A 16,166-nucleotide genomic window follows, 5' to 3' on the forward strand; every position below is an offset into this window, starting at 1 on the left:
ACAGTATCTTCAACTGTCCAATTAAGTGTAGTATTTCAGGTGGGAATGGACAAAAATCAATAGCAAAAAAATTGTGTCATCTAGCACAGAAACAGCTTTGGAAATCAGGGTAATTTTCTAAGTGAGCATTCATGAGCAGACTCTTACAAAGTAAGCGTTTTTATAAAGATGACCTTCAAAAAGTCAGCTGTGGTGGTGTGACATGGGCACAAGGGATTTCAGTCTCCCCCTCATCTCTGGCCTGTTTTTTGATTTTCAATTATCCTTGAAACGTTCCAGTCTGAGTCACAGGCTGAAGATAAATGGGTCTGAGCTGAGGCCTCAATTCATGTGATAGGCTAGCCTCCATTCCCTAGTACCACACACACTATAGAGTGCTATTACAGGGCACACAGGCACAGCAGCTTGCATGAAATGGAATTGGGAGGGGAGTGCCATATCATAGAATCATATCCACAAGCAGGAATACCCCCAGGGGTACGCACAATGCTGTTCAGGGGCACGCCAAATAAAAATGTGAATCACATTTTAAATATATAGACTACTGTTCAAAAGTTTGGGGGTCACTTAGAAATGTCCTTGTTTTTTAAATATATATTTTTTTGTCCATTAAAATATCAAATTGATCATAAATAGTGTAGACATTGTTCATGTCGTAAATGGCTATTGTAGCTGGAAATGACAGATGTATGGAATATCTACATAGGCGTACAGAGGCCCATTATCAGCAACCATCACTTATGTGTTCCAATGGCACGTTGTGTTAGCTAATCCAAGTTTATCATTTTAAAAGGCTAATTGATAATTAGAAAACCCTTTTGCAATTATGTTAGCACATCTGAATACTGTTGCCCTGATTAAAGAAGCAATAAAACTGGCCTTCTTTAGACTAGTTGAGTATCTGGAGCATCAGCATTTGTGGGTTCGATTAGGCTCAAAATGGCCAGAAACAAATAACATTCTACTTAAACTCGTCAGTCTATTCTTGTTCAGAGATAAGGCTATTCCAAATCAAATTTTATTTGTCACATACACATGGTTAGCAGATGTTAATGCGAGTGTAGCGAAATGCTTGTGCTTCTAGTTCCGACAATGCAGTAATAATCCAAGTAATCTAACTAACAATTTAAATTAAAAAAACTACTGTCTTATACACAGTGTAAGGGGATAAAGAACATGTACATAAAGATATATGAATGAGTGATGGTACAGAGCAGCTTAGGCAAGATACAGTAGATGGTATCGAGTACAGTATATACATATGAGATGAGTATGTAAACAAAGAAACAGAAGATCTCGTACGATGCTGTGTACTACTCCCTTCACAGAACAGCACAAACCGGCCCTAAACAGAATAGAAAGAGTGGGAGTCCCCGGTACACAACAGAGCAAGAGGACAAGTACATTAGTGTGTCTAGTTTAAAAACAGATGACTCACAAGTCCTCAACTGGCAGCTTCATTAAATAATACCCGCAAAACACTAGTCAACGTCAACAGTGAAAAGGCGACTCCGGGATGCTGGCCTTCAAGGATGCTGGTTATCAAAGGGCAAAGTATTGAGAAGTCTTTTTTGAATTGAGAGACGAGCTTAAAGTTCTCTTTTACTGACCATAATTTTCACTTGTTTGCAACAAGCGGTTCTGTGAAAATGTAATTTAATCAGAATCCACCGCCATATTCCTGGATAGGGCTGCGACCATTGTTTCTTGCCTTGGTAAATCACGCTGTTAAGACACTGATGACCTTTGCAACCACATACCTATGAGAGTGGATTCTCGGCCCTCACTAGCATGAAAACTAAATACAGGCACAGACTGTGTGGAAAATGGTTAAAGACAGACTCTCTCCAATTCAACCCAATATTGCAGAGTTATGTGCATCCTTTCAAGCACACCCTTCTCATTAACCTGTGGTGAGTTATTCACAAGGTTTTATATGTAAGATGGCTAAATAAAGAGCTAAATAAATGATTATTTGTATTTGTGTCCTGGTCCTATAAGAGCTCTTTGTCACTTCCCGCGAGCCGGGTTGTGACAAACTCACCCTCATTCTTGTGTTTAATAAATGTATCGTATAGTGTGTGTGTGTGGCAGGCTTACAATGATGGCAAAAAACAACAATTGAGAGTGCGCAGGCCCTGGTGCTAGAGGGGGTACACAGCTGGAGGTTGAATGTTTGAAGGGGTACGGGACAATAAAAAGTTTGGGAACCACTGCTCTAGAGGTTAAGAGCCTTGGATCAGTAACCGAAAGGTTGCTAGTTCGAATCCAAAGCCAAGTAGTTGGGAAAAATAATCTTTCGTTCTGCCCTTGAGGAATTCACTTAACCCTAATTTCTCCTGTAAATCGCTCTGGATAAGAACATTTTTAGTAATGGACTAAAGCCTAAATAAAAACACATGTACACGCTAGAATTAGAATGCACGGTAGAGTATGAGAGAAAACAAATGTCATCAAGCATTTCAAATAAAAATAAAAATAAAATAAAAAAATGCTGGTAAAGTGAGGATAAATTGCCAGAAAATAGACTGTTTGCATTATGTCTGGAATTGTGACGTGTATAGTAAAAAAAAAAATTTAAAGTCTACATTGTGTTTATAATGTAATGACCTGGCTAGATCATAAAATGACAAAAGTCCAGACAGAGGATTGAGTTTACGAATTCCCCATTTATTAACAACTCAAAACAGGCTACTGTTTGGCCGTAGCCCACGCAAAATAAATCAAGGATCCCAGTATAAAACACCACTGACCATCTCTTGTTAAGATGGTTAACGTAAGAGAGAACAATGGCTAAGCATGGTCTTACATTTTCAGTGCTCCACCAACCACAAGAATGCTCGGCACTGGAACATTCCAGACATTCCAGTGGTTGGCAGATAGTAGGTTGACTAGCATGTCAAACCCTGCAAACACTGGGTACTGGTAAGTACAACACAACAAACAAACAGCATAACACACAGCTGTCTATGCAGGTCGCTACAAAAAGTTTAGCTGCCATTGCCAATAATACATTTTTGCAAACAATAACTTTATGCCCACCGTTGTTGATTTCAAGCACATAGCCTATGCAGGCCACGGCTGGGAAACTCGAGGAACTTCGTTCAAGAGAGAATATTGTTAAGCAGAAAGATTGAGACTAGCTTAATTTCACTCAAAAATGTAGGAAGGGGATAGCTAGCTTTTGCAAACTAAAGTTATCTCCTGTCACTTCAACAAGAAGCAACTGAACACATTGACCGTAAAATCCACCCCTCCAAAGAAAGCATGGCTCTGTGGCTTCTCCGAGATGCCACCCGATCTGTGATCGGATCCACGGCCGAAGCATGGCATTTCAGTAGAGCCAGCCCTCGGCAGGCCGTATAGAAAACTCTATAGAGCATAGAGGTAGCAAGCTTGCTAGCTATTTAATTTACCCAGTTCACTTCTATGCCAGGGATAATGCTCACGGCTGTTTGAGATGCTTTAGCGCCACAGTGGACAGCATCCACTTTGAGAAACAACTTCTTGTTAAAGTCATCCTTCCATTGTTGATAGCCCTGGAAGTTGGCAGGGATGAAATGTGCCCCGCAGATTGACGAGTAGACACCCAATTTACCCGTCTCATTTTCAAATTGATCCTACTTTTAATAAGTTTTTAATTCACCATGTGACACTGACCCCAGGGCATTGTGGGATTGTTTTTACAAAGCTAGAGAAAATTAGAGATGACTTGGAGAAAACCTCAAACCCAATGTTTAGAACGACAATATTATAACAATTGCTTTAAAGAGTTTGTAATTTGGGAAGTTTTTCTTGGGGTTCTCCAAGTTACTATTATATGCGTTTCTGGCATTGAGAAATAGGCGCTACACCACCTTTAAAGAAAATGGAGTGTCCCAATATCTACCATTTCCCTGGATCCCACAGGCAGTCAGTGACCATAAACCCCTAGTGATCTCAGTTACAGACTTGGTAGTGAACTCTGCCTGCCTATAGACCGGAATCAGTCAAGTCAGTATAACAGTGGTCTCACTTGTCAGAAAGTGCTCCAGATCCGATGACTATCTCAGAGAGCAAATTGTGGCTGACAGATAGGTATAGGGCATCTGTTCCTCACTCATTGACGCAAGGTGTTAAAACAGTTTAAACAAGACCGAGATAAGTCGAGAAAACAGGCATAGCTTTGGCTGCTGGACAGCCAGGTAGAATGGGGATTTCTTTGCTGACGGTCATCTGCTCTTAAATGTTCTTGCATCGTCACTGACAGCTGCTGTCACAGTCGGTGTGGCAGAAAACTCGCACACAGAACAACCAAAAGGCACTAATAAGCATGGCTGTGCCTGGCTTAGTGCAGTGACGGGGTCCTGGGTGACCTGCAGATGTGGGTTTGGATAACAACATTAAAATCACTACCAGGCAGCACAATGGGTCTTTATTGAACCAGGCAGGGGTACAACACATGAAGCAGCCTTAACTGTTGCATCTTTCAGAGGGAGGATCCCATTCCCTTTCTCTCCCCTGAAGGAGGGACCAGACCAGCCCAGCGACTCTGAACATGATGCAAACGGATACATCAAGTTAAGGAGAGAGAAAGAGGCCAGTTTTGGGCCGCTGTAGACTAACGCATACCAGGCCCTGGACAGGAAAGTACCTCCGCTCGGAGCTGCCGTTCCCATGGCTAGAGTGAATTCCCTCTGTGTGTTTATAAACGCCTGGTCGTTGTTACTGGCAGTGCTCTGGAAGTATCAGACTGGGGATGGGTGAGCAGCCTCCCCCCACCCAACACACATCATCCCAAACACATCCCCCCAGCACCATCCAGAATTACTGCAATCCAGTTACCAGGTGTGAAAAGAGCATGTCACTCCAGGAAACGATAAATTACGTATCTGCTCAAGATCCAGTAAATGTCAACAGTAACATTAGTTATTAGTTCTACTGGAATAGACTTGGGGGATAGAGTGATCGGGGTGCTTTGTTAGGAGAAATTATAGGGTATAGTGTGGAAGTCTTTCTTGAGGTAAAGCCAATTGGTGTGAACTCCGGTGGCCATGTTACTTAATGAGACACTTCATACAGAAAGTTTCAAAAGGTTAAAAAGCCACAACTTACTGCAGATCTGATGTTTGATCTCCTTTGTAGGGTCCAGCCAGCACTATAGAAGAGAAACAAAGGAGATATTAGCTTTGGTATTAACAAGTACGCAGAAATTCTAACACAGTATCAAACTTCTACCAATGAATCACAGACTTCAAATTTTCCCTGTGGTGATTGGCAACACGTTAGAATAATGAGATGGGATTTTGATTGTAAAAGCATTCATATTGCAATTAACTACTTGGCCAGACTATACCACCTAAACATAGAACACTGTGCCGTTTCTAATCCAAATACACTAGGACCTCCTTTTATTTCCCTTCTCAGGTACTTTAGTAGATCAGGTATGTCAAGAAAAGTAGAATCAAACGAGACAGAAGGTAGCATTTTGCACAGAGCTACTGTAAAGAGCATAACTCTCAATTTAGCACCAGTCCAGACCACAGACAACAAAACTAGCCATGGTGGTCATTACTGGTCTGATCCCTGAACTTCAGCTTTCATATAAACAAACACATATGATGAAAACACATTCCATTAAACTACACAGCCTAGCCTCTTCCCTCATCTCCACACCCCACCCCTGTGGCTAGCCTACAGTTTCCAGTTCAAAGTGGAACAAAAGTCAGCATTTAGCCCCACTGCAAATATGCTAATCTCGCTCCAAACAGTCTCCCTCACAGACTGATCTGGAGCCTGCAGAGACAGTGGAGCGTGTTGACTGTCTCATTAACTTCTCTAGGGTAGGGGGCAGCATTGGGAATTTTGGATGAAAAGTGTGCCCAAATTAAACTGCCCGCTACTCTGCCATAAAAGATAGAATATGCATATAAGATTTGGATAGAAAACACTGAAGTTTCTACAACTGTTTGAATGATGTCTGTGTATAACAGAACTCATATGGCAGGCAAAAAACTGAGAAAAAAATCCAACCAGGAAATGGGAAATCTGAGGTTTGTAGTTTCGACTCTTGTCCTATAGAATACACAGTGTCTATGGGGTCATGTTGCACTTCCTAAGGCTTCCACTAGATGTCAGTCTTTAGAACCTTGTTTGATGCTTCTACTGTGATGTGGGGGCAAATGAGAGGGGAATGAGTCAGAGGTCTGCCAGCGTTCACGTGAGAGCGACCTGCATTCCATTGCATTTCTGAAGACAAAAGGAATTCTCCGGTTGGAACATTATTGAAGATTTATGTTAAAAACATCCTAAAGATTGATTCTATACATCGTTTGACATGTTTCTACGGACTGTAACGGAACTTTTGGACTGTCTGCTCGTGCGCCATGAAGTTGGATTACTGGGCTGAACGTGCTAACAACAAGGAGGATTTTGGACATAAATGATGAACATTATCGAACAAAACAAACATTTGTTGTGGAACTGGGATTCCTGGGAGTGCATTCTGATGAAGATCAAAGGTAAGTGAACATTTATAATGCTATTTCTGACTCTGTTGACTCAAACATGGCAGATATCAATTTGGCGTGATTTGTCGTCTGAGCGCCGTACTCATGTTTTTTAAAAATATTTTTTATCTGACACAGCGGTTGCATTAAGGAGAAGTATATCTTTAATTCTGTGAATAACACTTGTATCGTTTATCAATGTTTATTATGAGTATTTCTGTAAATTGATGTACTCAGATTTTTTTTATATAAATATGAACTTTACCGAACCAAACATACATGTATTGTGTAACATGAAGTCCTAAGAGTGTCATCTGATGAAGATCAAAGGTTAGTGATACATTTTATCTATATTTCCACCTTTTGTGACTCCTCTCTTTGGCTGGAAAATGGCTGTGTTTTTCTGTGATTTGGCTCTGACCTAACATAATCGTTTGGTTTGCTTTCGTCGTAAAGGCTTTTTGAAATCGGACACTGGCTGGATTTACAACAAGTGTATCTTTAAAATGGTGTAAAATACATGTATGTTTGAGGAATTTTAATTACGGGATTTCTGTTTTGAATTTGGCGCCCTGCAGTTTCACTGGCTGTTGACAGGAGGGACGCTACTGTACCGCGTACCCTAGAGAGGTTAAGCTCCAATTACAGTGTGCAGGGGAGAGTTCAACATCCAGGCCCAAAGCCATAAGATGTGAGAAGGATACAGTCTGTGAACAAGGCCTGGGTTCAATTACCACTCGAAATCATTTTAAATACTTTAGGTGTGCCTGATTGATTGGATGTTGCAATGGAACCAATATAAGTGCAATTGGTGCAATTAAAATAGCATTAGAACCAGTGTTGGGATCAATTCCATTTAAATTCAGGAAGTACACTGAAATTACAAAGTCGGCCTATCCTCAATGCTTTTCAATTAGAAACATTTTGAATTGGAATTTGGTTTACTTCCGGAATTAAAATCAAAATTGACCCCAACCCTGATTTGAATCCAGATCTTCTGTGAACCAGGCCTGCTTGGCAGTGGGCAAGAGCAGAGTCAGTTTGGACTGAAATTTGTGAGCAGAGCCTCGTTTGTCTCCAACCAGTGATATTACAGCACTCTCCAATAAACAGTGTCGACACAGATATGGAAAATAACAAATGTTATTCCCTGGAAGCATATCTGGGTTCTCTGGAGGTTTACTGCACACTTCAGACATCCTGTGAGGATGGGGTGGACTTAAAAGTACTTCCCTGTGTTTTATCATCCATCACAGGCCTTTGTTAAAACGATCAATTATATGGTCTATCAGGCCCACTGAAGGTTTAGAATGTCTAAAGAGCGCATATTGATCTTGAGGAATATGATGTGGTATCAGTTACAAGTCAAGCCATTAGTCATTGTTGCTATTGTAGCAGAGAAACAATGTAAAACGTTTAGGACATAATTGCAAAAACATCTGTGCCATTAGGTGAGAAGGATATATGATACATTTTATGAAGTAGTTCCGCCTGAAGTAGTACTGGTACTTCAGAAACAAAACATACAAAAATATGTATTGGAAAGCTTTATGTACAAGAGGAGTTTGTATTTTGTAATGCGTTTGCTGTTCTGGAAAAGCCTCTTACTGTACAAGAATGTGGTACAAAAAACAAAAAAACAAACAACTTTACCGTCTGGTCAGCGTTGTCTTTGTAACTCAACCCAAAGTAGTCCTTCTCCAGTAGGTTCAGGGCTTCACACACTTTGAAAAACAGGTACTGGCCTTTGGCCCGTTTCTACAGAGAGGAAAGAACAAAGAGAAGAGAATGAAAAATATTACATTAATCATCAATTAGAAAGAACAGTTGACATTTAGAAATAACGACCTACAACAGCAGCGAGGCAGATTATTTTGAGAACTAGACTCAGGATAAATATTTCTACCACCCATCATTCCTCATGCATTTCATTTAACGGAAAACACCCTTACAAAACTTGAATGACAAAACCTTAAATTATAGAATCTTTCACAGTTCGTTACGACAGGGTTAATTTACGTGGAGTTTAATATATGTGGCTCATGAATGCAACAGCTGTAATGGTTGTGTGTGGAAAGTGTCAGAAACTCTAGAGAATGCACTCCCCCGGGGCATCTCTTGGGTGTGAGGTGATATTTGCCCTGCAGACAGACAAACGTGCAGTTTGGGACAGCTTGGCAGCTCTCGTCAGCTGGTCCTGTATTCACCTGCACAGCAGAACTAGACAGTATGGGCATTACAGAAAAATACCCACAGAAGCCCATGAACTGCGTGATCACTGCATATTGGTCCTTTGACACTCGTGGAATGAGGGAGCAATTTGAGATTAATTGCAGTGTGGACAAAGGGGACAAACTCTACCACACACTACCTCCCCGGGGTAACACATTGCCTCAGGCGGAAGGAACAATAACCATAAAAAGTTCACAAAGGACAATGACGCTGCATTCTAGACAGAGGGGATGGGGATAAAGAATGCTGTGCATTTGTGTTTCTCCCTCTTGGGAAGGTCGAGACATGTAAGATATGCTGGTATCAGCCACTTCAGAGAAAGACACTTGAGGCTTTTTGAATGCCTCTTAATTTCCCCTCTCTCTGACAACAGACACTGTTACATTAGATAGTATGTTGAGTGTGTGTGAAGACTATCTGCTGGGACGCAGCAACATGCTGGTAGCCAGAGGAGTACAGATAGATAAGTTCGATAAAATAAACAAGGCTGATGGGGAAGACAAATGTTCAGGGCAGGCTCTTTCTACTACTAAAGCACCTTAGCGCTGACTGGTCAACAGTCATTAAGTATTGTTGGCACAGAACAAAATTGATTTTACACATGTTTACTATTGATCATGCAGAAGCCATTGCCTTGGAGTGCATTAGTCAGCACTTGAATAAACACACAAAAAAAAAAATATCAGATGCTTCAAATTTAATCTTGGGTTACAGTGCAAATGCAATGGAACTGTCTGTGCCCTGGGCTGATAATTGTGCCTGACAGAGACTGCAGCACAAGCAGACTAGTCCTGATATGAATTACTGTCTCCTGCTCAGTGTCATGTAATTCCCAATAAAATATGTTTGATGGCAACATCTCATTGGTGGGTGTAACAGTACAGAGCCACAGACAAAAGGCTTCATAAAACTTCAGGTCATATACTGTATATTCCATCCAAATAGGCTAACACCGTCTCTTACAGCCTTCCCAAAAAAAATTTTAAATCACAGAGCTATTTACACTATGTTCAACTGGAGGTGAGGTAAACACACATGACCCTAATCCCCATGGTGTTGGTGAGAGAGATGCTCCTTCCTGAGTGCTGTCGTAACCAGGACAATGCTCCATGGAAACAAACTTGTGCATGAGAGGCAGATCATCCACTATGGGTCTCTATGGACTGAAGCCATCCGTCAAAAAGGTGTAGCTAGGCCTATGCTATGCTAGCGAACTACTATCTTGCCTCATTAGGTTTCTTCCATTGGACAGTGCGCTACAGTGCAACTCAATTAGCTCAGTCATTAACATGCTAACAGAGGGCACTTCAGCCACGGAAGGAGCATAGAGCATTAGTATTACCTCATTTGCAATCACAAGTCAAGCGAGTTTGCGTATGTTTTACGTCAGTATTTGTGTGTACATTCCCTATACATGCGCGCCAAGCTTACAAAGGGTGTATACAAAGCACCAGAAATCTTTGGAAACAAAGTCATGCTTTGGCACATTACAGTAAATGAGTGGTCGAATTATGAATGCTAGCGAGCTGCCCTGAAAACGCACTGAAAGTTCAATAATGCAGCGGTGCAGGAGATGATGCATAGAGTAACACAGTGGCACAGCCAACAATACACCCAGTGAGGAGGACTAGCAGGCTAAGTGGAGATGGGTTAGTGCTGGGTGCATTACTGCAGCCTAATTGAAATTGGCAGGTTGGAACAAGCAAAAGGGCTGGGCTGTCTGCTAAGGATTTAACAGAGCACATGGTTAAGGGTAGGAAGCAGTTTTTACTCACCAAAGTAACACAGTGAGGTGAATGACTTAGTAACGTAGTTGTAGTCACTCTCGTTACCTATAATTACAGTTATTTTGTATACATTGTTTTAGCAACGGTAATTTTTTAAATATATATAATATTTGATAGTTACATATTGGGATATTATTTGACATATCGCAATATTTATTTCAATGACTGATCAAAACAAATTCTCATTGCACTCTCGTCTCTGTGCAGCAGATACTCACTAGTCAGTTTATTAGGTACAAACAGCTAATACTGAGTCGGACCCCCCTTTGCCTCCTGAACCGCCAGAATTCTTCAGGGCATTCAATAAGGTGTCGGAAACATTTCACAGGGATGTTAGTCCATGCTGACGCGATGGCATCCCGCAGTAGCTGCCGAGGTACATTCCTGCTGCGAACAGCCGTTCCATCTCATCCCAAAGATGCTCTATTGGGTTGAGGTCTGGGGACTGTGCAGGCCACTCAAGTAAACTGAACTCGCTGTCATTTTGCAGGTGATGATTTTCCACTCAATTGTCCAGTGTTGGTGATCGCGTTCCCACTGGAGCTGCTTCTTCTTGTTTTTAGCTGATAGTAGTGGAACACAGGTGGTCGTCTGCTGCAATAGCCCATTCGTAACAAGGTTCGACGAGTTCTGAGATGCTGTTCTGCACTCCACTGTTGTACTGCACCATTATTTGTGGCCCACCTGTTAGCTTGCACAATTCTTGCCGTTCACCTTCCAGCTCTCTCAATGAGCTGTTTACACCCACAGGACTGCTGCTAACTATTATTTTTTTGGGTGTCGCACTATTTTTCAGTAAACGTGAAAAGCCCAGGAGGGTGGCCGTTTCTGAGATACTGGATCCAGCGCACTGGGCACCGACGGTCATACCACGCACAAAGACACTTAGAATGGGCAAAACCAATAACCTAACATTCAATTGAACAGTAACGGAATGCCTCATTGCCTGCCTCTCACGGTCTGTAGGAGCAATCCATTTTTGTGAACAGGGTGGTGTACCTAATAAACTAGCTGGTGAGTGAATATTGTGAGCAATATGTTTGGAACATCGAATCGCAATACATTCGATGTTCTACTCAAGTAGGCCTACACAAATGACAGATTTGGCCCAAAATCTAGGCCTCTAAACACTGGGAACCCACACTGGATTTTCTACTCATTTGGCTTTATGGGAGCATTCCTGATGGTCTGGATATTGTTTTGCAATCAGAGAAGGGATGGGAATTAGAGACAGGGTGGGAGAGAGGAACAGAGTGGGGGAGAGACAGAGGGGAGTATGTGACGCAGTCTGTCCATGGCTGGAAGAACCCTGATATCCAGATGCAGTTTTATAATTTCCCATAGGCTTTTAGAGAATCAGCTGTAAAACACTCCACCCCTTCTTCTCCAACACGATGAGAATTAAATTCACACATTCAAACATCTAGAAAATCGTGGGGCAAGGAGAGAATGTGACAGACAATAACTCAAACACTCTTAAAGGCCTTTTTGTTTCTATCTGTAGAGAAGTGTGTTGTGTGATGGTGAGGCTGGTCTCTCTGGATCCCCAGAGCTCTGGGTTGTTACAGCGGATTAGACTCAAATGTATCCATCGGGACTGGAGCCCTAATGCTCGATGAGCTGGATGGCTAAATAATGCAGGAGGAGTCTAGCCAAGCAAAGCGCAGTGGAGGCAACAATATACTGCACAGAGCCACACCACTGGCTGAAGAGGAGGGGACCGTGTTGCTGCACTCACTGACTGTGCCTCTCCTCTCTAATGAGCCCCAGACGCCATTACTGTTTGTTGACACAACATATTACAGTTTCATCACTTTTATATTGCAAGGCACTCACAACGCAAGGGAAAATACTGTATGCCGGAGGACAAGGATATACTGTACCTTGAGTTGCAGGGCTTTGTCAGAGTGATTGAGAATCATGCGTTATGTAGTGTGGCAGTATTAGAGCACGGTGTTTCTATGATAGCTTATGCATTAGACTCTAGCTCTCTCGCTGGTACTACAGAGTGAGCGGAGATTCATTTATAGGCTAGTCCTCTTTAGATATGCATGAATATTATTTTCCAGTACACTGACATTACAGAAGAGGTTGATTGAAGGAAGATCAATAAAGTAGGAGACAGGAGAATGAAGGATAGGATAGTCAGAGTCGTAAGTCATTAACCTGTGGCCCAGTGGCACCTCATGCCCATCCCACCAGTGGATCCACCCTGAAGCCCAGACCCCCAGAGGAGAGAGGAAAAGGAAAGAGGGGGAGGGAGGAGAAAGGGGGGGAGGGTGCCGCCGAGGCTGCAGTCTCCCAGAGACACCTCAATGCCCCACTGAGTTCTAATGGGCTCGGTCTGCCTGGCCTGGGTGCTACACAGCCCAGCAGAGACAGGGAGGGCGGGTAGAGAAACCCGGAGAGCCTCAGAGTTCCAGCAGGTTCCATTCTGCACTGGTTTCAGTGTAACTTCTCAGGTTAGAGATTAGAGAGTACCTTGGAGTCAGCGAGAGAGTAAACTCAGGCTGTGCTATAGTGTTTTTAAGAGTTATATCACTCATTTTGCATTGACATTAGCTTGCAGTTGAGTGATGACTAAGGAACTAAACAACAATGAGAGAAGAGCAGCCTATAAATCATTTTTACAACGGGAGACTGTTGAGAATGTCTGAAGCGACCCTAGTGTGTTAACATGACACATGCAATTGTTTTCCACTGAGGGTTAGTGTTGGCGTTTGCTTTGCTTCTCCCAAAAATTAAGGTTAATCTCTGGAATGCTTTCTTGTCCTCATTTATTTTCTAAACGCTCCCAGATAGATGTAATTCCTCCACTGCAGTCTCATTATAAATTTGCCACTGTCTTCTGGCTGAATACTCCCCAACAATGGCATGTACTGATGCCTCAGCTTTTCTGAAACTGCGAACAAAGCTGTCTCTGTTCAAACAGCACTGTGCAATTAGTGTTGGACCCCATTCACAAACCATACCTCCATCGCAAAACGCATGTTCAGCGGCCCTGGGATCCACCATTAACACTGTCGATCACACAGTTCAACCCTCTCTAGCCTCTGGGATATTAAAATGACTATCCTACACATGAATAACCAATGAGACAGTCAAAAGCAATAACATAACAGATCAGAACCTGGTGAGGTAGACTTCCGCAACCAACTAGCTTTAACACTTGACTTGTAATTATGAATAAAGCAGCATCTATCCTACGGAGTGGATCACTGCCCTCTGTCACTTCTCCCTCTTCCTAGTCCTTTAGTCTTTTATATGTAGAGATAACTGGCTGACAGACTGGAGGATATGATGACTGGTTATGACTTTGCAGTCAGGGAGGGTTGGTTTGCCACGTGTCTGCGGGGGACAGCATATGCTATAGGTTTAATCTGTGGGGGGCTCAGAACCCCCCGCTAATCTGCCCTGCCCGTGGTGGGCTTCAGTGAACCAGACGAGCCCCCGCCATCCACCCTGCTTTTACCCCAGCCAGGCCCTGGGGCTTGGGCAGGGGTGTCACCCGCCCCAATCCCTCCAACGTCCAGGTCGGATTAAGGGCCGGCCCTCTCAATCAGCTCATTGGCTGATCTTTTACCCACTTCCATCAGTACGAGCGCTTACCCCAGTAGTGCAAAACATAAGTGGTTCCCTAATTGCAAGATGTATGGAATTGCAAGAAAATTTGCTTTAAAACGGCAACATTTTCTTTGCACCTCCGACAAAACAAAGAGTTGCAGGATAAAAACCTGAAAAATGTTCTCTCAACCAACAAGGAGTGAATAGTTTGGGTCATGTACAATGCGCAAGAAGATGTGGGGCACACTCGCAAGATGTTCCCCAATGTTGGAACGGGGACCTGAGTGAAAAAGTTTGGGAACCTGTGCATTGCACCGCATTACTCCCACCCATGCTCAGGCTTCATGTGCATCCAAGGACAAGAGAGAGAGGGCATCCAGCCCTCCACCAGACACAGTCCAATGATCTCCCAGCCCTAGACACACAACACTGGTCATTACACAGCCAAACCAGATGATAGCCCACATCATTAAAACCCATGGAAAGAAGCCAAATGGAGCCAGACTTAAAAACGTGAGCTAAGGTCCAATGTAGTGAAAGCCAATTCACCTGTACAGTACCAGTCAAAAGTTGAGACACCTACTCATTCAAGGGTTTTTCTTTATTTTTTACTATTTTCTTCATTGTAGAATAATAGTGAAGACATCAGAACTATGTAATAACACATACAGTTCAAGTCAGAGGTTCACATAGGTTAGTCATTAAACCTTGTTTTTCCAACCACACCAAAAATTTATTTTGGCAAGTTGGTTAGGATATCTACTTCGTGCATGACAAGTAATTTTTCCCAATTTTTTTTTACAGACATTAATTCACTGTATCACAATTCCAGTGGGTCAGAAGTTAACATTCACTAAGTTGACTGTGCCTTTAAACAGCTTGGACAATTCCAGAAAAGGATGTCATGGCTTTAGAAGCTTCTGATAGGTTAATTGACATCATTTGAGTCAATTGGAGGTGTACCTGTGGATGTATTTCAAGGCCTACCTTCAAACTCAGTGTCACTTGGCTTGACATCATGGGAAAATCAAAAGAAAATCAGCCAAGACCTCAGGGAAAAAAAATAAAAAATGTGGACCTCCACAAGTCTGGTTCATCCTTGGGCGCAATTTCCAAACGCCTGAAGGTACCACGTTCATCTGTACAAACAATAGTACGCAACTATAAACACCATGTGACCACACAGCCTTCATACCGCTCAGGAAGGAGACTCGTTCTGTCTCCTAGAGATTAATGTACTTTGGTGCGAAAAGTGTAAATCAATCCCAGAACAACAGCAAAGGACCGTGTGAAGATGCTGGAGGAAACAGGTACAAAAGTAGCTATATCCACAGTAAAACGAGTTCTATATCGACATAATCTGAAAGGCCGCTCAGCAAGGAAAAAGCCACTGCAACAAAACCGCCATAAAAAAGCCAGACTACGGTTTGCAACTGCACATGGGGACAAAGATCGTACTTTTTGGAGAAATGTCCTCTGGACTGATGAAACAAGACCTGTTTGGCCATAATGACCATTGTTATGCTTGGAGGAAAAAGGGGAAGGCTTGCAAGCCGAAGAACACCGTCCCAACCGTGAAGCACGGGGGTGGCAGCACCACGTTGTGGGGGTGCTTTGCTGCAGGAGGGATTGGTGCACTTCACAAAATAGAGAGCATCATGAGAACAGAAAATTAAGTGGATATATTGAAGCAACATCAAGACATCAGTCAGGAAGTTAAAGTTTGGTCGCAAATGGGTCTTCCAAATGGACAAGCATACTTCCAAAGTTGTGGAAAAATGGCTTAAGGACAACAAAGTCAAGGTATTGGAGTGACCATCAAAGCTCTGACCTCAATCCTATAGAAAACTTGTGGGCAGAACTGAAAAAGCATATGCGAGCAAGGAGGCCTACAAACCTGACCGTTACACCAGCTCTGTCAGGAGGAATGGGCCAAAATTCACCCAACTTATTGTGGGAAGCTTGTGGAAGTCTACCCAAAATGTTTGACCCAAGTTAAACAATTTAATGTCGATGCTATCAAATACTAATTGAGTGTATGTAAACTTCTGACCCACTGCGAATGTGATGAAAGAAATAAAAGCTGAAATAAATC

At 42.6% G+C, this 16,166-nt stretch overlaps 1 protein-coding gene across 17 annotated transcripts in view; it reads right to left on the reverse strand.

Moving 5' to 3' along the window:
• LOC109900699 (protein 4.1-like) overlaps positions 1–16,166 on the reverse strand; it is a 95,129-nt gene that overhangs the window by 27,588 nt on the left and 51,375 nt on the right. For all 17 annotated transcript variants that reach the window (XR_004211900.1, XM_031837101.1, XM_020496451.2 and 14 more), the window contains exons 4-5: positions 8,142–8,246; positions 5,095–5,137 (exon numbers count right to left, since the gene is read on the reverse strand). Coding sequence is in view for 16 of the 17 variants with exons in the window: in XM_031837101.1 (XP_031692961.1) it covers positions 5,095–5,137; positions 8,142–8,246 (148 nt within the window). In the remaining variant the exon portion in view is untranslated. The remainder of the gene's footprint in view (positions 1–5,094; positions 5,138–8,141; positions 8,247–16,166) is intronic.

Source organism: Oncorhynchus kisutch, linkage group LG12, assembly GCF_002021735.2.
Source record: "Oncorhynchus kisutch isolate 150728-3 linkage group LG12, Okis_V2, whole genome shotgun sequence".
Classification (NCBI taxonomy): domain Eukaryota; kingdom Metazoa; phylum Chordata; class Actinopteri; order Salmoniformes; family Salmonidae; genus Oncorhynchus; species Oncorhynchus kisutch.